At 42.1% G+C, this 25,732-nt stretch overlaps 1 protein-coding gene across 2 annotated transcripts in view; it reads left to right on the top strand.

Annotated features, from left to right (window-relative positions):
* Positions 1 to 25,732, top strand: part of LOC146677551 (A disintegrin and metalloproteinase with thrombospondin motifs 2-like) — a 152,060-nt gene that overhangs the window by 60,589 nt on the left and 65,739 nt on the right. For both annotated transcript variants that reach the window (XM_085423837.1, XM_085423829.1), the window contains exon 3: positions 11,388 to 11,562. In XM_085423837.1, coding sequence (XP_085279963.1) covers positions 11,388 to 11,562 — 175 coding nt within the window. The remainder of the gene's footprint in view (positions 1 to 11,387; positions 11,563 to 25,732) is intronic.

Genomic DNA, 25,732 nt, shown 5'->3' with positions numbered 1-25,732 from the left:
TTCCAGCTCCATTAGCTGTCTCATGTTTTACCCAAACATGAATAATAGAGCCCCGTCTCCATGTTTTTCCTTCCCCACATTTGGAGACATGGCACCCATTTTTCATTGGGGTTTTCTTTACTGGACTTGTTGTTTAGAACTACGTAGGTTTATATGTCTGGTGTGCTAATCTCTACAATAGACACGTTTGCCACCGTGAATCCAGATTATCTCTTACTCAAACCTGGCAAAAGTAGTCACAACAGCAGGAAACCTTTGGAGGACCCTGTTCTCAATTTACTTTCTCCCTGAGAAAATACTGTGTTCCGAGAACACAGCGTTTACTTGGCTCTGTAATAACTAATCTCTAAACCAGATGTGAACCTGGAGAAACAAGCAGTTTTCCTTTTTTTGGATTTAACTTTTTATTTGTTTCTATATTTTTTTTTTCAAAATGATAGCAATTTATTTCAGATGTCTCACCTTTAAAGACAATGTGGTCCATTTTTCCAGGATGATCAGTTACTATCTATCTCAGACCCTAGATCCAGATTCTTGCAAAAATCTAAAATAAATTACAGTGCACACAATGACCTTTGCAAAGAGGTCAAACAACAGCAAGGACAGCATGGCAGCAGCCTGCCTGTTTTTTTGACAGTTAGCTATCAACCATTATGGCAGACTAAATTCACAACACTGTATGCAAACGATAACTCACATTAACATGTGGCAATCTAAACTATTACACATTGACAGAATAAGACAGTACAATATTGCAGAGACATGCTAATCAAGACAATGCCGTAAAATCGAGAGCTTTGACAAACAGGGTGGATCTCATCTGTCCTCAGCCGCCGAACAGCTAATGAATAACTCAGATAGTTCTCTGCTTCCTCTATGGAAGTACGGCATGCCACTGGAATTCAGGAGATCCTCAAAATATTCCTTCCACTCCCACCACACACATTTTTGCCTAAAAGCTGCTTCACCCCTCTGAGTTTTCTGACAGAATTTCTCTTGTTCCAAACCACACTGAAATCCCATCACACTGGTTCTTGCCTTGGTAGCCACCAAAACCACATTCTGCTTAGCCCATTAGTACTTGTAAGTTCTCTCAAGAGTCCCACAGGTTTGACCAATTTTGATAAGGCTTCTTAAGGATGGTGGCCAACTTTACCTGTGTTGTCCATGATCTAGTTTTTCGAGTTATATTGGGGAATATGAAGCATCCAGACTCGCTTGGAATGTTGCTGAAGTTTTGCAGGAGGTGAAGGTTTGCCTTTGCCAGACACTCCCATCACACCCTCACTATAATATTAGTGACACCGCATTATATCTATCAACTGTGCATAAGCACTCACTATGTAATTAACGAGTGCTCCAGCAACACTTAAAGTCATATGTTTGCATTTTGGTTGCACGTCACCAGCTGCTAATATCTCCTCCTTTGTAGACTACTTTTACTTGAAAGCATCTTTTTGCCTCAAGTGGTGAAAATTGTGTCAGAATAAATTTCGTACATATTTTGCGAAGTATAGTGCGCTTCAATTTGTGGAGTAGCTCCCTTTATAGGTATTAAATCATCATCAAAAGCTGACACACTGCTCTTGCTCTCAGACATGCCTGGGCTCGTCTCATTGTTGTGTTCACTAGGGGATGTAAATGCTGCTTCTTGCAATTTGACATTTTTATATCAGATAAAAAATATATATACCCCACCAAAGAAACCTAAGAAGTCCCAATGCTCTACACTGGTTGTTGATCAGAACCAAAGTGAAGTCTTAATCTCGTTCACTTGAGAGAACCCCAGCCAACAGGCACTCTACCAGGACTACAGCTATACACAGCCCTATCACATACGGCTATCATAAAGTGAATATATAAATATATATTTACATTCATATGATGAAAAAGATATTAATCCTCCTTGTGAAATTCACGATCATTCCCAACCTTTTCACCCAAACCCAAGGCTGCTTTATGTGTGTGATCTAATATACAGATTATAAAAGGTTTTTAGATGATGATGAAATGTAGAGAGTGATTCTGTTAGAGTTAAGTGCCTCATGAGGGGAGGGAAGCTAATAAGCTAAATTTTAACATGTCAAACTTAATAAAACGTGAGGCTCATCACCCAAAGGAGCACAATGAATTTACCGTAATAAGAGAACAGCAGCTAGCAAGGCAGCTGAGCCTAGAGCAGTCCCCGAACAGGCAAAACTAGTTATAGGGCGATGATTTTTTAAGCTACAGCAATTACAAAGGAAATGAAAAAAATTCATAAAAGCAGCTGAATATCCACTTGGCAGGAAGCTTGAGATTTTACGGATCACCAGATGACATCATTTTAATGTGTGTTTCTGATGTTACATAATTTTAGAGGAATACAGACATTTGCAAACAGTGTTCTTTAAATGGAGACAACATTTTTGTGCACTATTATTGAAGTTACCCATCAGCCAAATGCCACACGTCATGCAGAGCCATCAGATTGCACAACACTTACTGCAAGGATCATCGAATTAGCAGAAATCACTCTCCTTAGTCAAAGTAGTGCAGTGTCAGTCAAGGATACGTTTCTTTGCAGCTTTCACCATTAAGCGTATCGGTGTGATTCAAGCGGGAAAGATTTTACGTGAAAGCAACGACTGCCAAAGCAGCGTGGTTTGAAGTCATTAGACTTCAGAGGTTACGACTACAAAGTTTTAAAAATTACACTTGTGAGCATTTGTGAGTTTTATGGAAATTGACAAAACTGAATTATGTGCTGATGCTCTTCCTGTTTTCTTTCATGGGAGTTAAACAAAATGATCCCTGTGTAAATGAAAATCGCTGCTTCCGTTTCTAATAGCAAGTGTTATAGTTGAAGCTTTTCTCACAACAGGGAGACAAACAGTAACACACCTCATTTTTTCATGAAGACCAATAAAGGAAATTTCAAATAAGAGAGACTTATTTTTATTTATTTTTTTTAATTGTTTATTTTATTTTCACTTACTGAACATGGGACAGACTTGACTGGGGGAAAGAAGGGGAGAAAGAAAGAGGGAAAGAGAAACAGCTGAGAAGAGGGACGGGGGAGAAGGGCAAAAACCAAAAACCAACAGAATGAGCAGAAAAAGGAAAAAAAAGAAGAAAAAAAGAAAAAAAATACATATATCAATCACCTGGGTCACCTGCTGAGAAAGAAAAAAGAAAACAAGCAGAAGAGAACAAGAGTAATAGAATAAACAACAACACAATGATATATGGGAATATGACAGTAAATACTAAATATTAAACATTATTGTGCAGCACATAAGATCAACAGAACACAGTGTGCTTTGAGGTAGGAGCCAAAAAGGGTGTAGTTTGTGGGTGTGATCACCCGTGTGTACACCTGTGAGCATGGACGCGCTTGTTTTTTGTTTTTTAAAAGGTTCCTTCATGTAATGATCTGCTAGAGGGTGTGGGGGGGCCACAGCCCCGTCCTCCAGGGCATGAAGCAGGTATGGAGGAGATCAAAACTCCAGACATCCAGAGGCCCCCAGAACACAAGAGACCAAGGAAGACCAACAGGGGGGCAGCCGCGCCACTGTCCCAGAAAGAGCTGAGGAGAGTCCCAGATGAGGGCTCACTCAGCAGCCACGGAGCAGAAGCCAGGGGGAGTTGCAGTGACACGCCCGTGAGCTCCGCCGGCAGCCAGCCGTGCCTGAGTGACCGAGCCCCAGGCCGAGAGGCCGGGGGCACCCCACCTCCGAAGTGGCCCGAGCAAGCCCCAGGCTCCAGGCCCCGATAAGCGGCCGCCAAGGAGTGAGCCGGTGTGTACCTGGACGCCCATCCCCGGACACAAAGAACCACCAATGCACCGACGTCTGAGGGAGTCCGCCACTGGCAGGGGAAGTGGTGGTAGGGGGAGATAGGCCTCCATACCTTGGAGGGCCTAAGATGTCCCCAGAGAGGTGGCGCCTGACACCCAACCTGACATATAGACACAGAAATACAGGCACACACATATACAAACATCCATTCCCACCCTCATGCTCTCATATACACTTACTCCACACTCAACCAACGTGGAGACAGACATAAAGAGACGCTGTACACACGATCACACTCCCCAAGCGTACTCTAAGCCCCGGGTCTAGGTACCCTTGCCCCTGGAGGGGGGGGAACTGCACCCAGACCCAGGTGGTGTTACCCTTTTCCCCACGGTGGGGGGAGGCAGACTGCCCCGACTCCGCAGCAGCAGGGAGGCCCCACACTCCAGACCGCAGTCGGACGGCCAACTCCTCCTCCTAGCCCCCCCGCTCCAGCAGGTCGCAGAGAATGGGGGTGAGAGAAGACTCCAAACCTCCCTCCACCCGCTCATTGTAGTGTTGATGCATGTGTGTTCTGAGGTGCATTTAAAACCCAGGAGGGCATGGAGCTACCTGCCAGAGAGCAGCAGGTAAGCGCATGGTCCCTCCTGCTGGCCCTCAATGTCTACGTGTATTTAACATTGAGAGGTGGGCAACGACGCCAGGGGTGGGGTGTACACCCTGATGGTACTTTGGATTCCGTGTATCGTGCCCACCCCCAAGATCCTATATGTATGTGTAATGAGAGTGTGAGTAATGTGAATGTCTAAGTTGTGGGATAAAATTGAGGCAGGGGCAGCCAGAAGGGGACGGGGGGGGGGGGGGGGGGTGGCCTCCTCTGCACCCTGGTGACATACCCCTACTCCAAGGTCCTGCATGTGTGGGTGGTTGTGATGGAGCGGGAAGAGGGAGGCAGCTGGAGATGGGGAGGGAAGGAAGGGAGGGGCAAGTGACCCCTCCCTGGGGCCAGCTCCCCCGCTGACCCCAGTAGGCACCCCCATACTCCGCGACCCACCAGGGAAAGGGGGCCCAGGCCCATCCAGACCGGGGCCCAGCGCAGCAGCGCCTCCCGGCCCCACAGAGCCCAGGACAGTCCACCCAACCCCACCACAGAGAAAACTGCACCCACCCCACCATCCACTCTTCTTCCAGACTACATAAGACAATAAACACCCAGGCTGAGATCTTCCTCCACCTCTCCTGTATCTCCCCCTCCTGTAGAGAGAGCCCCTGAGGAGAGGAAAGCTCCTGCAAGATGTGACAATCTTCCCCACCAGTTGAAGAGCCCCCCAGGTGGCTCGATGCACCGGCGGCACCCTGCTCCAGGGCTGGGCCCCCATGCACCCACCCGCCCACAACCCCGGCAACACACCAACCAGGACCCAAGCCCCCGAGGCCCGGCCCGGGCCCCAGCCCAGAGACGGAGCGCCCCCAGAACCCCACGCCCATCCCGGACCCACCCAGGGGCAGCCAGGCTACCAGGTCAGTAACCCACGTCCGTCAGCACAGACCCTCCCCTAGTCCCGCTGCACGCAGCTGCGAGGAAACAGTCACCTGAGAGCCAACAGAGCCCCTAACCGGACATGACCGCTACCCCGGGTTGAGCCCCCCAAGGAAAATGCCTCCGGGGAACCCCCCGACGCCCTAAGCCTGTCCCTACCCCCACACCAATCACAACAGTGAAGGCGGGACCAAACTATGACCCCCCACCCCCACTAGGTGATGGAGCTGATAAAAGGAGTCCAGAGCAATTGATCTGATGTGGTGGCAGAGGCTGTATCAAGACTAATGTAATCTAATAGATAATTTCTATATTGGTTAGAATTAAGATTATTTTTATTTTTCCAGTTCATGAGGACTGTTTTCTTGGCTATGCATAGGGCAGTGAAAACCATATGGGCGATATTCTTTTCTGAAGTGACATTATCTAAGCTGCCCAACAAACACACTAAGGGGGAAGTTGGAATGTTACATTTCAGACACTTTGATAAGTCTTCACATATCTCGCGCCAAAACTTCTGAACTGGTGGACAGAACCAAAGAGCGTGGATATAATTGTCCGGTGAATTGGTTTGGCAGTGTGAGCAGTTGTTGGAAGATGTAAAGCCCATCTTGAACATCCGATGACCTGTATAGTGCACTCTATGTAATATTTTGTATTGAATTAATTGAAGACTGGGATTTCTAATTAGATGAAAGGTTTTTAAGCAAATCTGAGACCAGAAGTTTAGGTCTAAGTTAACAATAGGAAGTGATATTGATTCATCTGTTTTAGAAAGCATTCTGTATATTTTGGATAGTAATTTGGGGGTTTTAAGAGTAAGAAATTGAACCACACTTGGTGGTGTTTGTAGTTCAACTTGACCCGGTTTAAATTTCTTTTTTACTATGGATTTAATTTGTTGATATTCTAAAAATCTTTTCTTGTTGATCCCATATTGTGTAACTAGTCTGTCAAATGAAATAAATTCTGTTCCTTCTAGTATATGTTCTAAATATTTGATTCCTTTACCACTCCAATCTGAAAAGTTTATCATATTATTGTTTTGTAATACAGTGGGGCAAAAAAGTATTTAGTCAGCCACCGATTGTGCAAGTTCCCCCACTTAAAATGATGACAGAGGTCAGTAATTTGCACCAGAGGTACACTTCAACTGTGAGAGACAGAATGTGAAAAAAAAATCCATGAATTCACATGGTAGGATTTGTAAAGAATTTATACGCAAATCAGGGTGGAAAATAAGTATTTGGTCACCTCAAACAAGGAAAATCTCTGGCTCTCACAGACCTGTAACGTCTTCTGTAAGAAGCTTTTCTGTCCCCCACTCGTTACCTGTATGAATGGCACCTGTTTGAACTCATCATCTGTATAAAAGACACCTGTCCACAGCCTCAAACAGTCAGACTCCAAACTCCGCCATGGCCAAGACCAAAGAGCTTTCGAAGGACACCAGGAAAAGTATTGTAGACCTGCACCAGACTGGGAAGAGTGAATCTACAATAGGCAAGCAGCTTGGTGTGAAAAAATCAACTGTGGGAGCAATCATCAGAAAATGGAAGACATACAAGACCACTGATAATCTCCCTCGATCTGGGGCTCCACGCAAGATCTCATCCCGTGGGGTCAAAATTATCATGAGAACGGTGAGCAAAGATCCCAGAACCACACGGGGGGACCTGGTGAATGACCTGCAGAGAGCTGGGACCAAAGTAACAAAGGTCACCATCAGTAACATACTACAACGGCAGGGAATCAAATCCCGCAGTGCCAGACGTGTTCTGCTGCTGAAGCCAGTGCATGTCCAGGCCCGTCTGAAGTTTGCCAGAGAGCACATGGATGATACAGCAGAGGATTGGGAGAATGTCATGTGGTCAGATGAAACCAAAGTAGAACTTTTTGGTATAAACTCAACTCGTCGTGTTTGGAGGAAGAAGAATACTGAGTTGCATCCCAAGAACACCATACCTACTGTGAAGCATGGGGGTGGAAACATCATGCTATGGGGCTGTTTTTCTGCCAAGGGGACAGGACGACTGATCCGTGTTAAGGACAGAATGAATGGGGCCATGTATCGTGAGATTTTGAGCCAAAACCTCCTTCCATCAGTGAGAACTTTGAAGATGAAACGAGGCTGGGTCTTCCAACATGACAATGATCCAAAACACACCGCCCGGGCAACAAAGGAGTGGCTCCGTAAGAAGCATTTGAAAGTCCTGGAGTGGCCTAGCCAGTCTCCAGACCTCAACCCCATAGAAAATCTGTGGCGGGAGTTGAAAGTCCGTGTTGCTCGGCGACAGCCCCAAAACATCACTGCTCTCGAGAAGATCTGCATGGAGGAATGGGCCAAAATACCAGCTACTGTGTGTGCAAACCTGGTAAAGACCTATAGTAAACGTTTGACCTCTGTTATTGCCAACAAAGGTTATGTTACAAAGTATTGAGTTGTATTTTTGTTATTGACCAAATACTTATTTTCCACCCTGATTACGAATAAATTCTTTATAAATCCTACCATGTGGATTCATGGATTTTTTTTTCACATTCTGTCTCTCACAGTTGAAGTGTACCTCTGGTGCAAATTACTGACCTCTGTCATCATTTTAAGTGGGGGAACTTGCACAATCGGTGGCTGACTAAATACTTTTTTGCCCCACTGTATGTCAGGGTTGTTCCAGATAGGTGTACGTTTGCATGGGATTAATGAAGACGCTGTCAATTTTAGAAACTCCCACCATGCTGTCAGAGAAGCGCTGATGTTGATGCTTTTAAAGCATTCATGTCGTTGGATGTTTGAGCTGATAAATGGTAGGTCTGAGATCTCTAGATTATTGCAAGTGCTTGTTCTACATCTAGCCAAGGTTCATCTAAGAGGGTATGTTTTAGCCATCCTGAGATAAACTGAAGCCTGTTGGCTAAGAAGTAGTGCTGAAAGTTAGGCAGTTCTAGTCCTCCTTTATCCTTGGTCTTTTGTAGTGTTTTTAAGCTTATACGTGGGGGTTTATTTTTCCAAAGGAATTTGGACATACATGAATCTAGAGATCTGAACCAATCTTGTGGCGGTTTAGTTGGGACCATTGAGAATAAATAATTTATTTTTGGTAAGACCATCATTTTTATAGCGGCAACCCTTCCCATGAGTGATATGGGTAGACATAAGAGAGACTTAATTGAGTAGCAAAGCTAGCAGAGTCCAGGTTGCCTACATGCAAACATGATTTTCAGTTGTGTCTTTGAATGACTCTGCTTTGATGACTCTGTATCTGAACTTTTGCTTCATCCGGACAAAGCATTTGGACAAGCCTCCCTTTAATCCCCTTGGCTTGGACTTGGGTGTCCATGATTTAGAGGAGATAAAGACGGTGCTTTTCACTGTTCATTCTATTATAGTGTCTATTTACATCACTTTCTCAAAGCTTTTCTCCAGTTCTTATATGATCACACTCATTTTCCTCTCTCTGACCCTCCACCCCCACTATGCGGGCTCTGGTTGATCTAAGCATGTCTCCCAGTCCTACATGTCATCTTTTTTTCTTTGACACGGCTCTCCTCTCACATCTGCTTGGTATTCTAGAGTGGGAAGGCATGCACCATCGCAGATCCATCAGATCCAATCAGAATGCTGCACCATAGCTCGAAAAAATAGAGGGATGGGAAGAGAGAGCCGAGAAAAGAGAAAGAGAAAAAGAGAAAAGGGGAGGCAGGTCAGTGACTTGTCAACATCCTTCTGGGACTAAAGCATCAGACTGGCAGGGTGAAGGAGAGAGGCAGACAGAGGAAGGAACGAAGAGAGCAAGAATAAGAGCACCTTTTAATTTCTAAGGGGCAACTTTTGCTAATATCCTTTCAAATCAGCCTCTCTGAGGAATACTAGGAGCATACAAATTCATATTCTCCATTTCTGATAGAAAAGTCAATAAGTACTACGCATACTTTTTTCCACCAAGCATATTTCTTTAGATTTGATGCATTTAGACTCCCTGTACTCTACTATAGAGACATTACTGATACAGATGTAGCCAATAAAATGGATTTTTTTAAAGACTGCACTGAATAAGAAAAAGAAATAATGACAAATGTAGTGCATGTGTTATTTAACTTTTTTCTCACACAGCATGAAGTCTAATCAGTTGTATTCATACAGCGCAGTGGCAAAAAACACACTGTACATCGCATCAACTAAATTCATCATTCGTGTGTATTTGTCCACTAAATCACAAGAAAATGATCTAATGTCCTGGAAAAACTCAAGCAAAAACAGAAATGCTTTGAATTTCTCCAAATACATAAATAAACACACCAAGCAAATAAACAGACAAAGCTTATTTTAATTTTTGGTTATGACTGAGGGATTTCGAGGTCCCTCTACATCAGCGGTCCCCAACCTTTTTTGCGCCACGGACCGGTTTATGCCCGACATTATTTTCACGGACCGGCCTTTAAGGTGTCGCGGATAAATACAACAAAATAAAACTAGTACCAGTATCGAAAAAAAGAAGATTTATTCATAACACACGTGAAAAGACCCAAGAAAACCGAGTTAACGATAAAAACGATAACAAAATAACACTGAAAACCGATAAAAACCCTGAAAACCATACATTTCACACCTGAGCCTCAACTCTCGCGGCCCGGTACCAAACGACTCACGGACCGATACCGGTCCGAGGCCCGGGGGTTGGGGACCGCTGCTCTAAAGGTCCAGTATCTTATATTGGATATAAAACCAAACTAGCACCATTTTTTAAAGGTAGCATGGCACATTCATTGAAGAGCCAGCCTAATTATTTAAGTCATGTACTCATTCCATTGATCTAATGACATCTTGATCGACCTTTGTAACCTTTCATATTTACCATATTAGGCACTCAGGTATATATCAGATTATAAAATCATCAAATCCTATATCAGTTGGACTGTAATGTGTCTTGAGTCTTGAGTTTTACAATGGAACAAACACATAGGTTATTATGAGATAGCATGCTTGTCCAGGAGTTTCACTAAAAACCTTGGAACTCGCTACAATACACTTCATATAAACTGTTCATATTAAAAACCCTTGTATTGGATTAAAAGCCTTCTTTTCTCAATAAGCCTTTATTGTGTAACAGTTGTTGGCATACTTTGCATTTAAATTTGGCACTGTGTTGCAGGGGGACATGCATTTGGGGTCTGCTTTTTAAGAGATCATGTTGACCACGCCCCCAGACATTATCAGAGCTTAATAGACTGCCTGTTTTTATTTGAGGTGTTGGTATCATTGTAAGGCTTCTGACTCCACCTGCTTCAGCTAATCTCTATGCAGTACAGTACACACGCAGCTATTTATTCCTCATTCATCTGTAACGCATGTTTTTTTTCTATCATCAGCTCACTTTCCTGTCTTCAGCTTGTTCGTCATATTTTCCTTCTCCTGTCAGAGCGGAGAGAAAAGCCGACAGGCACATACTGATCGTATCAATGTTTTCCCTTCATTTATCACCCTCTTTCTTTTGCTCTCTTCCTCTCAAAAGCCTCGCAATCCTCTCTGTGTGTTCTCTTTCCTCTACAGCAGTGCGTTGCCTTGGTAATTACCAGTTGTCTTAAACAGACAGATGGAATAACAGAGAGTGACGGGCAATTTTCCCAGTGCCTGTTTTCCCCATGTATGTGTACGCAACCCCCTTTTGTGTGTGTGTTTTGTGGGTATTCTTCTTTACTTGCCACCACCTCTTCTTCCTCACCCCTGTTCACATGCACATTCCCAGTGAGCATGGCTGATGTGTGTTGTGTGAGTGTGTGCACAAGGGATGTGGGGAATTACCTGACAGGATGTGTTAGCGGAGGATGGGAGTGGGACAGTCTCATCTCCTGCTCTTGTGTTGGCCATTTGAGATGCCAGGTGTCACTCTGGACCTCTGCGGGGGCCCCAGGAGGGATCACCGCTCTCCCCTTCTCTTCTCCTTCGATTCTTTCTTTAAATTATCAGGGAGGTGAGGGATGGAGGCACATATTGGATGAGGAGAAGCTGGGTGTCATGTTAGCGACTGATAAGTATTACTATGATATAATGAGTCATGTTTCTTTTTCAGGCCGGTATGATCAAGACAGAGAGAGAGGAGTTTTTTATCGAGCCAGTCGAGAGGGGCGATGGAGTGATAGAAGAGGAGGAGGAGGGGGGAGGAGGAAGGACACACATCGTCTATCGCTCTTCAGCCGTTAAGAAAGTGCCCATCAGCAGCGCAGCGAACGACTACCACTCCAGAGGTTAGTCTGTAGTTCTCATCGCACTGTCCTCTACTTTTGAAGCTCTTTAGGCACGATTCAGCTCTACACTCTCCTCTCTTTTTATATCGGAGCTAGCCACACGTGGAAGTTATTCAGTAACACTGACTTCCAACTTAAGTGCAGGTCATTCACACTAAATTTTAAACCTGGATAAGTCGTGCAAGTGTTAGTTGTGCCATGGTTATGTTCTCAACAATATATGCTGAAGCACAACCCAAGCTGTTCTCCCATTAAATAAACTCTTCCCTAACGCTCACCTTGTTATATAATCATATCAAACTATTGTGTGCAAAGACAGTGAGTCACAGTGCGAGCGTGCCTCACTGTCAAAAAGATTACACCTACACACCCTCAAACACATCTTGTCACTGCACTAATTTTCCAGTGAGGAAGGAGTAACATATGGAGACACACATGTGTGACTGGTGAGGTACCACCCTCTGTGTTCCTGTACAGAATTATGCACTGCCTTGGCTCCCTTAATAATTGACAGCTGCGTCTTAAGTCTTTTGTTTCTCGTCGCGATTGCCTCCATTTTCCACTCTACAGATGAAATCAATAAACTGAAACAACAGGTATGGATGTCATTTTGGCGAGCAAAATATAAAAGTTTCCCATGTTGTGTCAGCTCACGAATTAGAGGAAGGGAAGATGAGTATATAGTCAAATACTCAATATTCTGAATATTATGATATAAATGTAAATTTATTGCCAGACAATGCAGCAACTAAAAGAAGAAGTTAGTCTTAAATTGTTTGAACTCCATCAATCGGTGGAGTTGAACATTGCACAGCTGCGGTGCTTTGGCTGTCCGGAGGCTCAATGTGCAACACAATAACCCTGTGATTACATGAGAAACATAATTTACGCATAGCTGTACATAAATGCTATAAACATGTTTATTCTGGTAATACTAGTCTGTGTACCTTGGCAGTGTGTTGCTCTTTGTTCATGGTCATTTGACCACTCAGAAGAATGCTATTAATATGTTGTTTGACAATGACCTTCAACCATATTAAATTTTCAAACACATTTAGATGCAAAAAGGTTTCTTTTTAAAGGTTGATGAGTGGTCAACCTTATTTAGCAATAAAATAATGCAAAAAAGATGATGGTTCATGTGGGGGTTGGGTTTAAAAAACCTTTACTGATGCAACCTTCCCACTGATCCCAGCTTGGTACCTGCAGTTGGAGTAAACTAGCTTGTGTTAACTCATATTTACATAGATCGTTGTGGAAACTTCACTCTTTCCACTGCCGTGTCGTGCTCTGTTGTTGTTGACCTTGAATCTAGCTTGAAATTTTTCCAATCTCACTGAGTTTGCTCTCAACCACAGATACAATACTATTCAAAAGAGCTGAAGGTTTTAGATACATGAGTTTTTGAAAGGTCTACATCATCAAGCCATAATCCTAACCTCCTTATATGCTAACATAAACTAAACAAATAGAAACAAATATACAAATTGATTCAGATTATTTATTTCTTTATTTTAATTGTAAAAAGGTTCAATAAACACACCTGTTTATAGTTAGTCATTCATATACTGACTAAAGCAAATGTAAAGCACGCATTATTGTCAGAATCTGCTGGGAAAGCTTCTTTCTTTAACGTCGTGTGAGAAATACTGTTTGTTATTTAGCAGATCTAAATCAAAGGAACTGCAAAAAGTCTGCAAAAAAGAACTGGACTAATTAGTCTGTTACATGTTACAAAAACCTACTAGTATTAAATTTGTTTGTTTTTGTTTTGTTTGGAGGTATGTGAGTATTTTTTTCACAAGGCCTTCTTGTTTTGTGCTATTACTAAAAGAATTAATCAAACAAAAATCGAAAAATTACCAGAAAATAGAGCGCCGCTATTGCTCTGCACGCCTCAGGCCCGAGTCAGTAGACGTGACCCTCCAGTTGCTCTCATTGATCTGATGTCTACAAGTTAATAAACTGACCAGTTCAAGAGTCAGTATCTCCCACGATCGCAAAAGTGAAAATAATTTCAAGGAAATTAAGCTGCCGCGCAGTTCAGGTGTGAGCTGAAGGACTTTATACTGAGTGCATTGCAATAGATGAGATCTGTGTCTTCCTATTCTGAGCAGTTGACTCAAGAATGTCTAATAATATACAGAGAGAGAGAGAGAGAGAGTTTCCATAGGAACACCCAGTGAGGACAGACTGCATTAGAGTAACACAGATCTGCTCCCACTGTTACTGATACCTGGCAGTACATCCACATACATACATGCACACATGCATATGGGTTTACAAAAACGAAAGAAAGAAAGAAAAACTTTATGGAATCACATACATATACAACCACACACAGCTTACACAACTCCCTTGATCATACGTTTACACTTAGCCTTACACATAGGCACACACAACACGTCTCACTGCTCCTTCTTGCCTTTGAATCTTTCTTTCTAATGAAGAGTGGGGTGCAGATCAATAGCGTAGGATAGAACAGGCTACTGTGCGAGCCCGTTTGTGTGTGTGTGTGCGCGTTTGTGTCTGTGTGCGTGTGTGGCGTGGGCATGAGTTCTGTGGTCGTCTGGCTTTGAGTGCTGGGATTTTCAAGGCTAAGCGGACAGACAGACTGACAGACTGACAGACAGACAGACGAGCAGGCATGTGCTGCTCCCAGTAGCATTTGATGTGGATCGCTCTCTTTGTTTCTCTCTCTTTTTTCCTTTTTATCATTTTTGTCCTAGCTATTCTAGACCACAACATTATGTAAACACAAGGTTTACCTTCCAGTTGTTGCATCATATCGCTCAGCGCTATACAAGAAATGCAGTATAGATCTTACACACAGATTCTTCTTCTCTCCACCTTCCTCAGGTTAAAAAGAAATCAATTCTTTCTTCTTCTTCTTCTTTTTACTTTCCTCTTGTATCCCCCTCATATTCTCTTTCCCAGACAATCACTCCCCACCTGTAGATCAATCGAGGACATTAGCAAATTAATTAATAATAGATCAATCATTTCTGAAGATCTCCTATGCCAGGCTTGTGTAATTCACAGCCAGATATTGAATGCTGGACTCATTTCCTGGCTAAAGACAGAGGGAAGGAAGTTATATTTAGCAAGGTAATAGTGGAGCTCAAGAAAGAGAGAGGGAGATGAAGAAGGAGTGATATTGATCACTTTCTTACACCATAAGCTGAGGAAGGTGTAAATCAATGTCCAAAGTGGAGAGAGCGAGCTTTATTATTAATGTGACACATTTGTCAATTAATTGCTGGGGCAATAAAAAAGCAAAGGATTGCCGTATTTGTCTTCTTTTTTTTTTTTACTGCTGGGCGGGCAGAGCCCCATCTTTTAATAAGGCATTTCTTCCTCCCCAGTAATTTCATTTTATCTCATTTTATCTGGTTTTTGGTCAGTGCCCTTCTGTTCAGCTAATTTTCCTTAATCGTCTGCTCTCTTATACAGAGTTTGACTTTGCTTTGCTTACTTTATGCCCCAGACAAATTCCAGAGGCCAGCCTATAAGGCTGTAGTTGAATGTTTAGTCTTTGGAGGCAGGACTGTCTGTGCATGTGTTCCTCCAGCTGCATGCATGCAAGCATGTGTTTTAGTGCTACTGCAGTGTTTGTCCAGGGCGCTGAGACATGCCCAAACAGATGGACTACTGGAGGGCTTTTTCCCCATAACGCTCTTCACAAACTCTTTTACATGTGCCTGAATCTCACATAAATATTCTTTATTAATGCTACTGTATCCTGCATTATTACTTAATTACATCGGATCTATTACTTTAGATGATGCATTGCTCTAACATTCTGTTTGCGTGGTATCATTTGGTTTTATTTTGTACTTATATACATAATATAAATGTAATTCATTGCAGCTCTTGTGTTTTCCCTGACATTTCGTTCCCAAGGTTGATATTTTGTTCTCAAGGCAGAAAGGCTCCCTGCAACCTTGGGGGGAAATGCCTGCAATTAGCTGGTGGGCTGACACCGGGCGAAGGGCTGTGGCAGCTACACGGGGCTTTATACATGCATACAAAGCCTACATTTGTTTTACCCCGCAGGCGGTGATATTCTCTGTGTTCTCGCATGTTTTGTGCTGTACCCTAATCCGCTTTAACGTTCAGGGCTGATGTGAGCTGTTGTTAGATTGGTGCTGTTGTGTTGTTCGTGTGCGCCACGTTGCACAGCGCCGATACGATGACGTGTCAGTCTTGGCCTGAGCTAAGAGGAAGTTGGAGAGGGTCAGACAGAGGCCAGTAGTGCTAGTCACTGTAGCTTAATGTCTGCCTCCCACATCCAGAAAATGAAGGAGGCTCCCTCGGGTCCCGCTCTCTCTCTGTATATCTTTCTTTGCCTAACTCTCTCACTTTACTCCTTTTTTATTTCCTTAAACTGCATCCCCTCCACCACTGTTGCCCCCACCTCTCCGTCTGCCGGTGTGACACATGGATAGTCATATGGTGCAAGGGTTTTAAGAGGCGACTCATGACTAAGCACTTAGAGATGTGAGCACACGCAACTCATAAATGGCCTGAACTCATCTTCAGCGTGTAACCGGGGCCCCAGCAGACACTTTGCATTATGGAGTGCCTCTTGATGGAAATCCCAAATAGCTACGTGAAATGCTGGGAAGGTCACATTCTCTCTTGCTTGAGTCATTTTTAACCCCTTTGTTTCAGACCACAAGCTTTAAATGCATGAAGAGAAAAAAAAACGACTTCCACACAACCAAAGTCCCATTTTTAAACTTTTCCCCATCTGCTTGTATAAGTCCATACCAACCCTCTGGCTCCAAGCTATTACTCAGTTCATTAAGGCTTTTGTCTTTTTAACATGTTGTCATGATTTATGTCTTATTTTATTTAATAAAAACAAGCCCCTAAAAACAGAAGCCGTTCCTGTGAAGCATGTGTTTAAGCTAAATCCTTAAAAACTCATTGTGTAACCACAGGGCTGACGGTGTCTGAAACACCAAATATTTGAACACTTAACACTGTTGATAATTTGCTAAGACCACAACTTTCTCACAGTGCGTAATCCAAACCATGGAGAAATTTATGACTAATCTCATGTTGTGGGATGATCTCCGGTGTTATCTGGTGAGATTTGCTCCATTTCAGTTCTTCCTGCTGTATGATGGTTTTTTATCTCTGTTCATTGATGACCCTAAACTTTTATTGAGGAAAAATGTAACCCTAGTTTTACATCGTTCTTATATTGTGTTTATATTAGCCTAAGCATAGAATTGTAGCTAGCATAGCAGGTAGCAACATTGTAGCTAGCATAGCAGATAGCACATTATTATACGTTAGCTAGCCCAAGTTCAAAACTCTCCAAGCATTCCTGTTGTTAAGTTTTGTGTCTTTATTTGCGTTCAAAGTGATAGGAGAGCTGTACATTTTATGTATTTATTTATTTTAGAACAAGTCAGCACCTTTAGATGGAAACTAATGAGTTAAGTTCCTGCTAATTTCTAACTCTGCTAAACCCTTGTAAAGCCTCTTTTATGGGTGCCTGAATGCTAGATTTTATTGCAACATCTGGGAGAACAGCCACACTGATCATTTTATTGGAGCTGTAAGAATTTGGAGAATTCTTAACTCTCGAGCTTCAGTGTTTGTTTCATTTTGGGGAACCAAAGGAACCTTTGGACACAGAAATGGTTAATGATGTCAGACCATTCACGCTTACATTCTTACCTTCAGCCAGTTTAGGATCAACCTAAGTCAGCTTAACTTAATTGTTGTCTTTGACCTGATGGAGGAAGTTGAAGTACCTGCACTGTCACAACTGGGGCAACTGGCCAAGGATACTTTAGCACACGGAGGAATCAGGGATGGATCTACCGACTGATAGTTGACCCACTCAACCACCTGAGCCACAGCCACCGTTTTCTTCCTTAGTCTCTCTCTACCAGCTCACAACCAGAATTGCTCAAACTACCAAAATAAACCAGAACATCTAGTACCAAACATGTGTCCCTTGCCTACAGATTCTACATATTCATATGCATCTATCTGTTTATAGCGATTAATTTCCAACTGTTCTGATTGCCTAATCACAGCATGTTAACAGACAACAAATTTCCTACAATCAAAGCTTAACAGACACAGTACATTGCACTTGCACAATCGGGTCCCTCGAAACATCGCCCATCTCACTTTTAACTGGCAGATTAATACTTCTGTCAATTTGCATTATCTGGCCCAGTTCCCTGAAGCAACATAATCCCATTCCAGCACTGTCTTTCCATTCACCCTTGAATAAAATGGCTCTCTGAGCTTTAGCTGAATGAAACTGAGCTGTCTGACCTTTGTCTTAAGGCTGGTGTTTTTAGCTCTGGAAGAAGCGGTTCTAGAGGAGAACCTTTACCATATGTAACCTGTGTAAACAAAGTCATTTTCCAAGGCTGGGTATCTAAAGCAGGGAAACCCCAAAGTTGGCAGCAAAAATTATTAATTTAAAAACCTCACTGTTTTTAAATAGGGGCAAAACTAAAGCTAGCTGTCCAAAATAAATATAGAGAGCTGTAAATGGAAAACCATTGAATTAAGAGTTTTTTATTTATACCCAAATTTTCTAACAATAGTTTTGCAGGCTTTTCTTTTTTTTTTTTCAAAAAAGATACTAGTCTCAGATTTTGTGCCAATAGCTGCCTCTGTAACATGAGCCTCGTGTTTGTAATAACTTGTAATGCTGTATAATAATATGGGTGTTATATTGGGCAGCAGGGATCCACTTTGAATCAGCCGTGAACATTAGTGACAGCATAAACACACACTCACACACACAGGCGCGCGCAGTCAAGCAGAACTAAAGAAGAAACACATACGCAGATGCGAAAACACACATGCATGCATGCACTGTGCGCAAACATACACAAAGCACACACGCGCATACAGTACGTATGTGTGAATGAGTGTTGGCCAGGTGTGCCTCTGGGAGGAAATTACAGTGCTAGGAGGGGAAGTATTTTAACAGCCAGCTGCTTCCTCTCTCTCTCTCTCTGTGGCCACTGGCTCCATCCCTGAAGAACATGACTGCCTTATTACCATACTCAGCATGTGTGTGTTTGTGTAGTCATGTGTCCCTGCATGTATGTGTGCTTCCCACTGCATTTGACAGTTTTATCCCTTGCCTGTTTAACTCACAGCCAACTAGGAGCATTGATGTTTATGTGTCTGCCGGTGTGTAGGTGTGTATTTGCCGGTGTGCCTGCACTATGTCCCTCTGTGTGTGTTCTCCCTCTGGTTTGTCTGACTCCTCACCTGCTTGTAAGCTCCCAGCGGGCCTTCCATTGAGCTGTCACTCAGTGCGCCACAGCACTGCCTTTAAACTGAACAGGTCTCTGGGGATAATAGCAGGGTGCGGCCGACCTCTGTTCCAGTCTGCAGCCACCGGTGCCGCACTGACCCATGCACACACAGTCTGTCTGTGTGTTTGTGTGTTTGTGTGCATGTGTGCGCATGTGTCTGTGCGTGGGTGCCTGTCTGCCTGCAAGACAAAGAGAGAGTGAGTGAGGTGGAAGAGAAGGGAAGCCTTACAGGGATGAAGGGGTAGAGCGTTATTACAGGCCTAGTGATTGAGAGAGTGTCACTATAATCATGGTGATCATAGTGCTCTGACAAGATTAGCACCTTTCTGAGCCTCTGCACTGCCTCTGGTGTGGTGTTCAAATATTCAGAGCCTTGCCCTTGATGGTGAAATTCGACGGCACAGTTAAATGTGCGGCCTTTTAACTGGATTTTCTTCAAAAGGGTTCTCTTTGGGTTTTTGTTTTTTTCAGCACCGTCAGTTAAATTGTAAATGAAGTGCAATATTGAAAAGATCACAGCTTAGATGTTTAGCTTAGATTTAGATAGATAGAGAGATAGACATTCTAGCTGTGATTCTAGAAGACGTGCGCCATCCTGTTTCCGAAGTATCCAACGAGTGTCCAAGAAAGGGATCTCCTCTCTATTATGCTAAAAATACAGAAATTGCGTCAAGAGCACAGAGCAGACGAGGAGGGCTGGAAGTCAGACAGCGCTGAATATTAAAAACACATCCTGTACAGAAACTCTCCCACTGTGGTGGGAAACTGTGTGAAGGACAGAGCAAAGCCTTACTGAGGACGCATACCCACATCTGGTGTATTTATATAGCATGTTTACAACTTATTCAGGCATTGAAAGTACATCATACAGCTGTTAAGCCTTAGTCAGGTATAAAATATACTTAAAGACAAAATAAATAAAAACAAAGATAGGTTTATTGCTTCAGATTTAAATTTGGTATAATATTGATCTAATTGACGAAAGTAATAAATTGGACTGAAAGTGTGCAAGGCTAATACAATAAGATACATTATTTCTACCTGTGCAGGCTTCATCACAGGGCTGGCACAAGGCAGCAGGTACTGTGTAACTACAATTTCGTGCCACATACCTCCCTAGAGGTGGCCAGCGTTCTGTCTTGACATCAGTTATATAACCAGCCAACCTAAGGGACAGACGCTCAAGGAAGATGAGATGGTGTGTGACTTCCTTCCTCCCACTACTGTCACAGTGCTGCAAACATGCACATACACACACAGTCACACACACGCTGTGTTAAATCTGGCACACCTCAGAGAAGCGCCAGATCCGCTGCCATTCCTAAAAATTCTGCGCCTTGGCAGAATTTTGACATTGTTTCCAAGGGTTAAACCTTCTACATGGCTCCGGTACAAATAAATAAATAAAATAAATAAAAAGTTATTTTTCCTGATTATGGTTCCTCCCAGGATAATTTCTATTCACTTGAATCTGTTATGGCAAGGCAGCTTGGAACCAAATAACCTGGATAACTACTCCAAGTTTATTACTGACTTCCATTGCAGTTCAACCCAGCATAAGTGTGAGATTAACTATAATCAGCCAAAATAACTTAAAGTGCCTGTGTGGGTGTACGGGGACTTCAAATTGCAATATAATGGCGCACAGGATGAGAAACCATTCATTGAAAAACCGTGTAGGTTAATGCAGGAATGTTTGTGTGAAGAGGATGTAATACCAAAGCAGCTGATTCGGAGGTTAATGGAGCCTCTCATGTGAATGAGGCTTTCATCCCTGTGGAGACAGAGATGCATTCAGCGCTATTACAGCAGATTCCCCATCCTGTGTGTAGCGCTTACAAGCACGAGTAAACATGTTCCTCAAAAGCAAAATTATTAGTGAGTGTGTAGAGAAGGGGTTTGTTCTTTTGTTTAGTTTTTTTTTTTTTAGATATGCAGCATGTGATATTTAAAATACACAGTTCTTTAGACTTTATTCTGTGTGTGTGTGTGTGTGTGTGTGTGTGTGTGTGTGTGTGTGTGTGTGTGTGTGTGTGTGTGTGTGTGTGTGTGTGTGTGTGCGCGCGTACTTCACCTGGTATTACAGCCAACTCACATGGTGATATATGATAACGCTGAAAGGTTAGTGTTATTGATATAGTTGCCTTCAACTAAGTTTCTTAATTTACTGGTAATAAAGTCAAACCACATATTTTGTTTCTGTTTGTGGCTTGTGTAAATTAAGCATTTTATTTTTTTGAGTTTGTGTGTTTCTGTTTGCACGATAGCAGTAAAGCTCAGATATCAATGCAGCGAGATTGAAAATGTCAGAGAGTGTGTGCTTTGTTGCCTTTGCCTGATTAGCAGGGTGATGTGTAGTGGTGGGAGTTTGTTAGGCTGCAGTTCATTTGCCGCTGCGCCCCCTAGGGACTTTAATTGAATAAAGCGCAGCTCTGTGCCTGTTCATTCCACAAAGGCTATAATGCAAGTATCGAAGATAGACGCATGCAGTTATGACTCTGGGAAAACTCGCTGATGGTTAACATAGTATTTAAGTCTCCTTTTTTTTTTTTTGTAATCAGTGCCTTTTTTTTTTTTCAATGTCATGAAGAAAGATGAGGGAGGGGAAGGGGAATCATCAATCATCCCTTTCTTCCTGTGTCTTTTCTTCCACCGAGCCGGCTGATACGTCTTGTAGCATTAGTCTGATGTGTTCAGATTTAGCTCGAACAAAAGCGGCGAGTGCGTAGAGATGAGAGGATGAAGAGAAGGAGGAGAAAACAAGGCCCGATTAGAGCTTAGAAGGAGATGAAAATACCCGTTTTGTTATTCCGTTTACTGCACCCACTGACCCGGAGTGACCGTCAAATCCAGATGGGTCATTTTGTGGTTGATATACCGCTGATCCCTGACTTTTAATCATATGTGCTTGTGTGGAGCAATTACAGTAATACAGTAGTGGTACTGTAGGAGACAAACTCTGCAACTCAGGCTCTGCAAACCCTTTTTGTAATAGGACTGCAGCATCACAATTTAGTCACTATGAGGGTGGATGAAAGGCCAAGTAATGCATTGTTATTTATCTATAATGCAACTGGTCACAATTAAGTAGAAATGTGAAATTAAAAAGTTAAAAATTGATAATGAACTAATCTGCTATTCGGATAAAACATAATTTCTGTTTTAAATTATGAATTTAAGATTGAGTTTTACAGTTTTTCCTCTTATTAACATTGTTGTCTTTAAGAAATAACTTTTTGAGAAAGAGTTTCTGACTGCTCACTTACTAGGACACTGCATTTCCTGTGACTACTTTATTTCAATAACGAGAGATCACTGACCTCCAGAGTTTTGACGCTGATATTGGAGCAAATGGACGATGATAACTTGGATGAGGCTTTCTGAGCGTCTGGGATAAGGTGCGTGAATGACAGAACTGAGCTGCATTTTAAAGATACTGATTGACTTACATTAGTCTGGCAAGATGATTATCAGAATAATGAGAAGAGCACTCGGTTTGACAGCGTGGGAAACAGGAAGTGACAAAAACTGCAGATTAGACACAGACAAGCGAACACATATCTTTGTTAATTAGTCTGTTAATGAGAAGATGCAGCAGTATAAAATGTTCTGTTTACATTGGCAAAATGTTGCTATAAACACTTTTTTCATAATACTGCAAAAATATAAATAATGCGCTACCTTCATTAGTGGTTCGTGTGTTCAAACACCAGCATTACGTATTCTGCAATGAAGACTGGCTTTTTCACAGTTATTTTACAACAGGTTCATTTTAGACTCACATTTCCCGAGAATCATTGAAATCTCAGCTCATAATACAAATACTTCCAGGATATCTGTACATCCCTAGCTTTTAAGTCCGCTCTAGCGTCTGTTGCTTTAAATGCAAATGAGTTGCTGCTTGCCACACCCATTCCAGAACGAGGCTGTACCTTTCTAGCTAGCATCATGGTTACCAAATATCATCTAAGATTAGGCCCACAGATTGGACAGCGACCCCGGAAAAGGGTTCCTGGAGGTTTCTAGTTGTCGCAAGGTGAAATTGGTTGCAAACAGGGTGCCACATCCAAAAATTGTTTTTGATTGCTGCAGCTGCCTATAGTTTGCATGGAAGACATTGGGTGGTAATACACGTGAAAAAGTCCAGTGCAAACCAGAAATGGAAAACATTTACTTTTACGGGAAACTCATGCTTTCTGAAATGCCTTATTGTTGAAAAGTAACTCATTTTAAAAGGTGCAACTTTTACTTGAATGGTCTCAGTCCCATATCATGCAAAATGTGTTCGTGAGGTCTTAGGCTTTGGCAAAGGTTCTGTTCTAGCTGGAGGTGGTAGTATGATGCTCTTCTGATGTCATTGTGAGCTGAAAAAAAAGTTTTTAAAAAAGCACATTCAGCCATGCTTTTACTTTCTTTGGAAAGTTTTCTCGTGTTTTATGGGGCATAATATTTTGTTGAAAAGCAAAATAATTGATTTTGCGATGTCCACTTTAATTTGAAGTCTGCAAGACTTGTTACTTTAAACATATAAATGAAAAATTATATGTCAGGAAGAGAAGAAAAAATGTTTTTCAGGCAATTCAAAAAGGAGAGGTCATAAGAAACTTATGTAGTTGGACATGAAATACATAACACTGAATCTGCATATTGTTTTCCGTTTTTAGATATGTTCAAGATAAATGTCTCCTTGTTGTGGTGAAGAAAACTAATGAGATCATTTGTCATTGGGCATTACATTAAATCAAACGTACTTCATTGTGCAGACAATCCAGACTTTTCTGTGTAGGAGCAATGATGATAACCAATAAGTAAAACCTTTAAAAATCATATCAGGGTCAGTTTGATGTGTTAAAACATTTCAGTTTGTTCCAACTGCGGAGTGTTTAATGGCCATAAATAAAGCAGTGGTTTGTGCAGTCAGTTGAACTACTGAAGGTCTTTGCTTTTATGTAATACTCCTCTGCAGCTGTGGTCACAATCACACTGAGAGAATTACAGAGCGAGCTGGCATGTCATGAGTGTGGCGCTCTTTGCTTGTGCGTATGGGTGTGTGTTGTCAAAAAGCAGCTTATGTGTAGACTCTACCTCTCCTGCCATGTGTCATCCTGTAGCAATGAGAGGGAGATAGATCAGTCTCCACAGAAGATGTGCTGACACCAGAGAAAAGTTAGTTCGCTTCCTTGGCATATTACCCACAATCCCCCTGTGATCCCTCACTTTCTCCAGACTTCACCATTGCTCAGAACTCTGGGAGATTTCTGAAAGTATTCCCAGACAGTCTGATAAACCCCAGTTTTTTGGCACTATTTAGGCTTCTATGTATTTTCTGTGCTTATTCTGCTCATTCAGCACAGCTAACTTTTCTGTACCCATGCATTCTCCTTTTGACCTCTGTTTCTCAGCATGTTCTTCCTGACTTTCAACCATCTGTCTCTCTCTTTTGCTGTCTTCTGTTTCTTAGCCTTCCAGCTTATGCGCCGTCACACCTCTAAAGACCCCCAAAAGGGATACAACACTATATTGAAAGAAAAATTGTATTTGAAAGACAAATAATGAATAAAATCAAATGAATTATTTTGTTTGGGTTTCTGATCTAAATCCAAAAAGCTTAAATCCATCCATCCATCCATTTTTCTGACCTCTTACTGTATTATATTCAGGGTTGCAGGACAGTCTATCCCAGGTGACATAGAGCAAAAGGCAGTGTCCATCCTGGACAATAGAAAACAGTGTATGGATTTGAATTTGTTTTTGGGGTTGGGAGGCTTCAGGATTTTAGTTTTTTGGGGAGATGGAGCTGGGGTAGCAAATGGCCAGGTGAATGTGACTTTCAGGGGCCGAGTATATAATTGGAGTGCGTTTTTTTAAAAACATAACTATTTACCTAATTAATATTTACTTAAGTCTTAGTGTTATACAGTCAGCATGCCACTCAGAGTTAAAATAAATGCATCTGATGGCTATTAACATTTTCAAGCAAAATAAAGATTTTTAAAATCGGATTTAACTCTTACAGATTTAAATCTTGCAGTTTATCTATTCATTAATGTTCTCACTCCTTCCCCGCTTCTCCCTCTTCCCTTATAATAATTGTCCTCTAGCTTGCATGCCGAAATAACTTTGAGCCATGTTTGCCATCACAGCAGTTCTGACTATGCAATATTCAGCATGACTCACATGCACGACAGTTCAGAATTTGGGCCAAGTTCACTTCTCGCTTTTCTTCCACATTTCTTCCCACTGTGTCGCTATGCATGTGATATGGTGTCAATATCACAAGAGTGCAGTGGCTTGCAGACTTCCTCTCTAATAAGTCCTCTGGTAGTTTATCACTTATGTATATTTAGGATCTGTCTTACAGTGTACATGTCTTACGTATGCTGTTTATTGTTTTTTGACTTGAACTAGATTGCAAAGGTTTTAAAATAGAAACAGGATCATGAGTAGATAAGTGAAGTGAAGGAGAGATGCAAAGATGCTACATTGCCTGGGTTCTAAAGCTGTAGTTCATGGCAGGATTATCTGTAATTTAGTCACTGAGATATGATGTTAGGGGCCATTAAACAAAGAAAGGCTGTAAACAATCAACATCTTCTTAAAATAACTGATGGGAACACAATTAAATGTTTCACAAACAAAGCTGTCAAGTGCTTTCAGGAAAAGAAAAAAAAGAAAAAGACTGCCATGAGGAGCTGTTTTCAGATTTCAGCAAACAAAACAGGAATATGTCTTTGGCAAAAGCTGTGACACTGTCACAACCTCTCTACATGGGTTATTTTTACTGTGAAAACAGATAAACAAGGCAATTACTAATGTTTAGCTGAAGTTCTACAGCACCAATCCTTCCTTTCAATAATCCT

This window comes from Rhamphochromis longiceps, linkage group LG2 (genome assembly GCF_057381845.1).
Source record: "Rhamphochromis longiceps isolate RC_006_pf linkage group LG2, R_longiceps_female_GT1.1, whole genome shotgun sequence".
In the NCBI taxonomy this organism is placed as follows: Eukaryota; Metazoa; Chordata; class Actinopteri; order Cichliformes; family Cichlidae; genus Rhamphochromis; species Rhamphochromis longiceps.
Note: the sequence above shows the minus strand (reverse complement) of the source record. Positions and strands in the feature narration are given on the sequence as shown.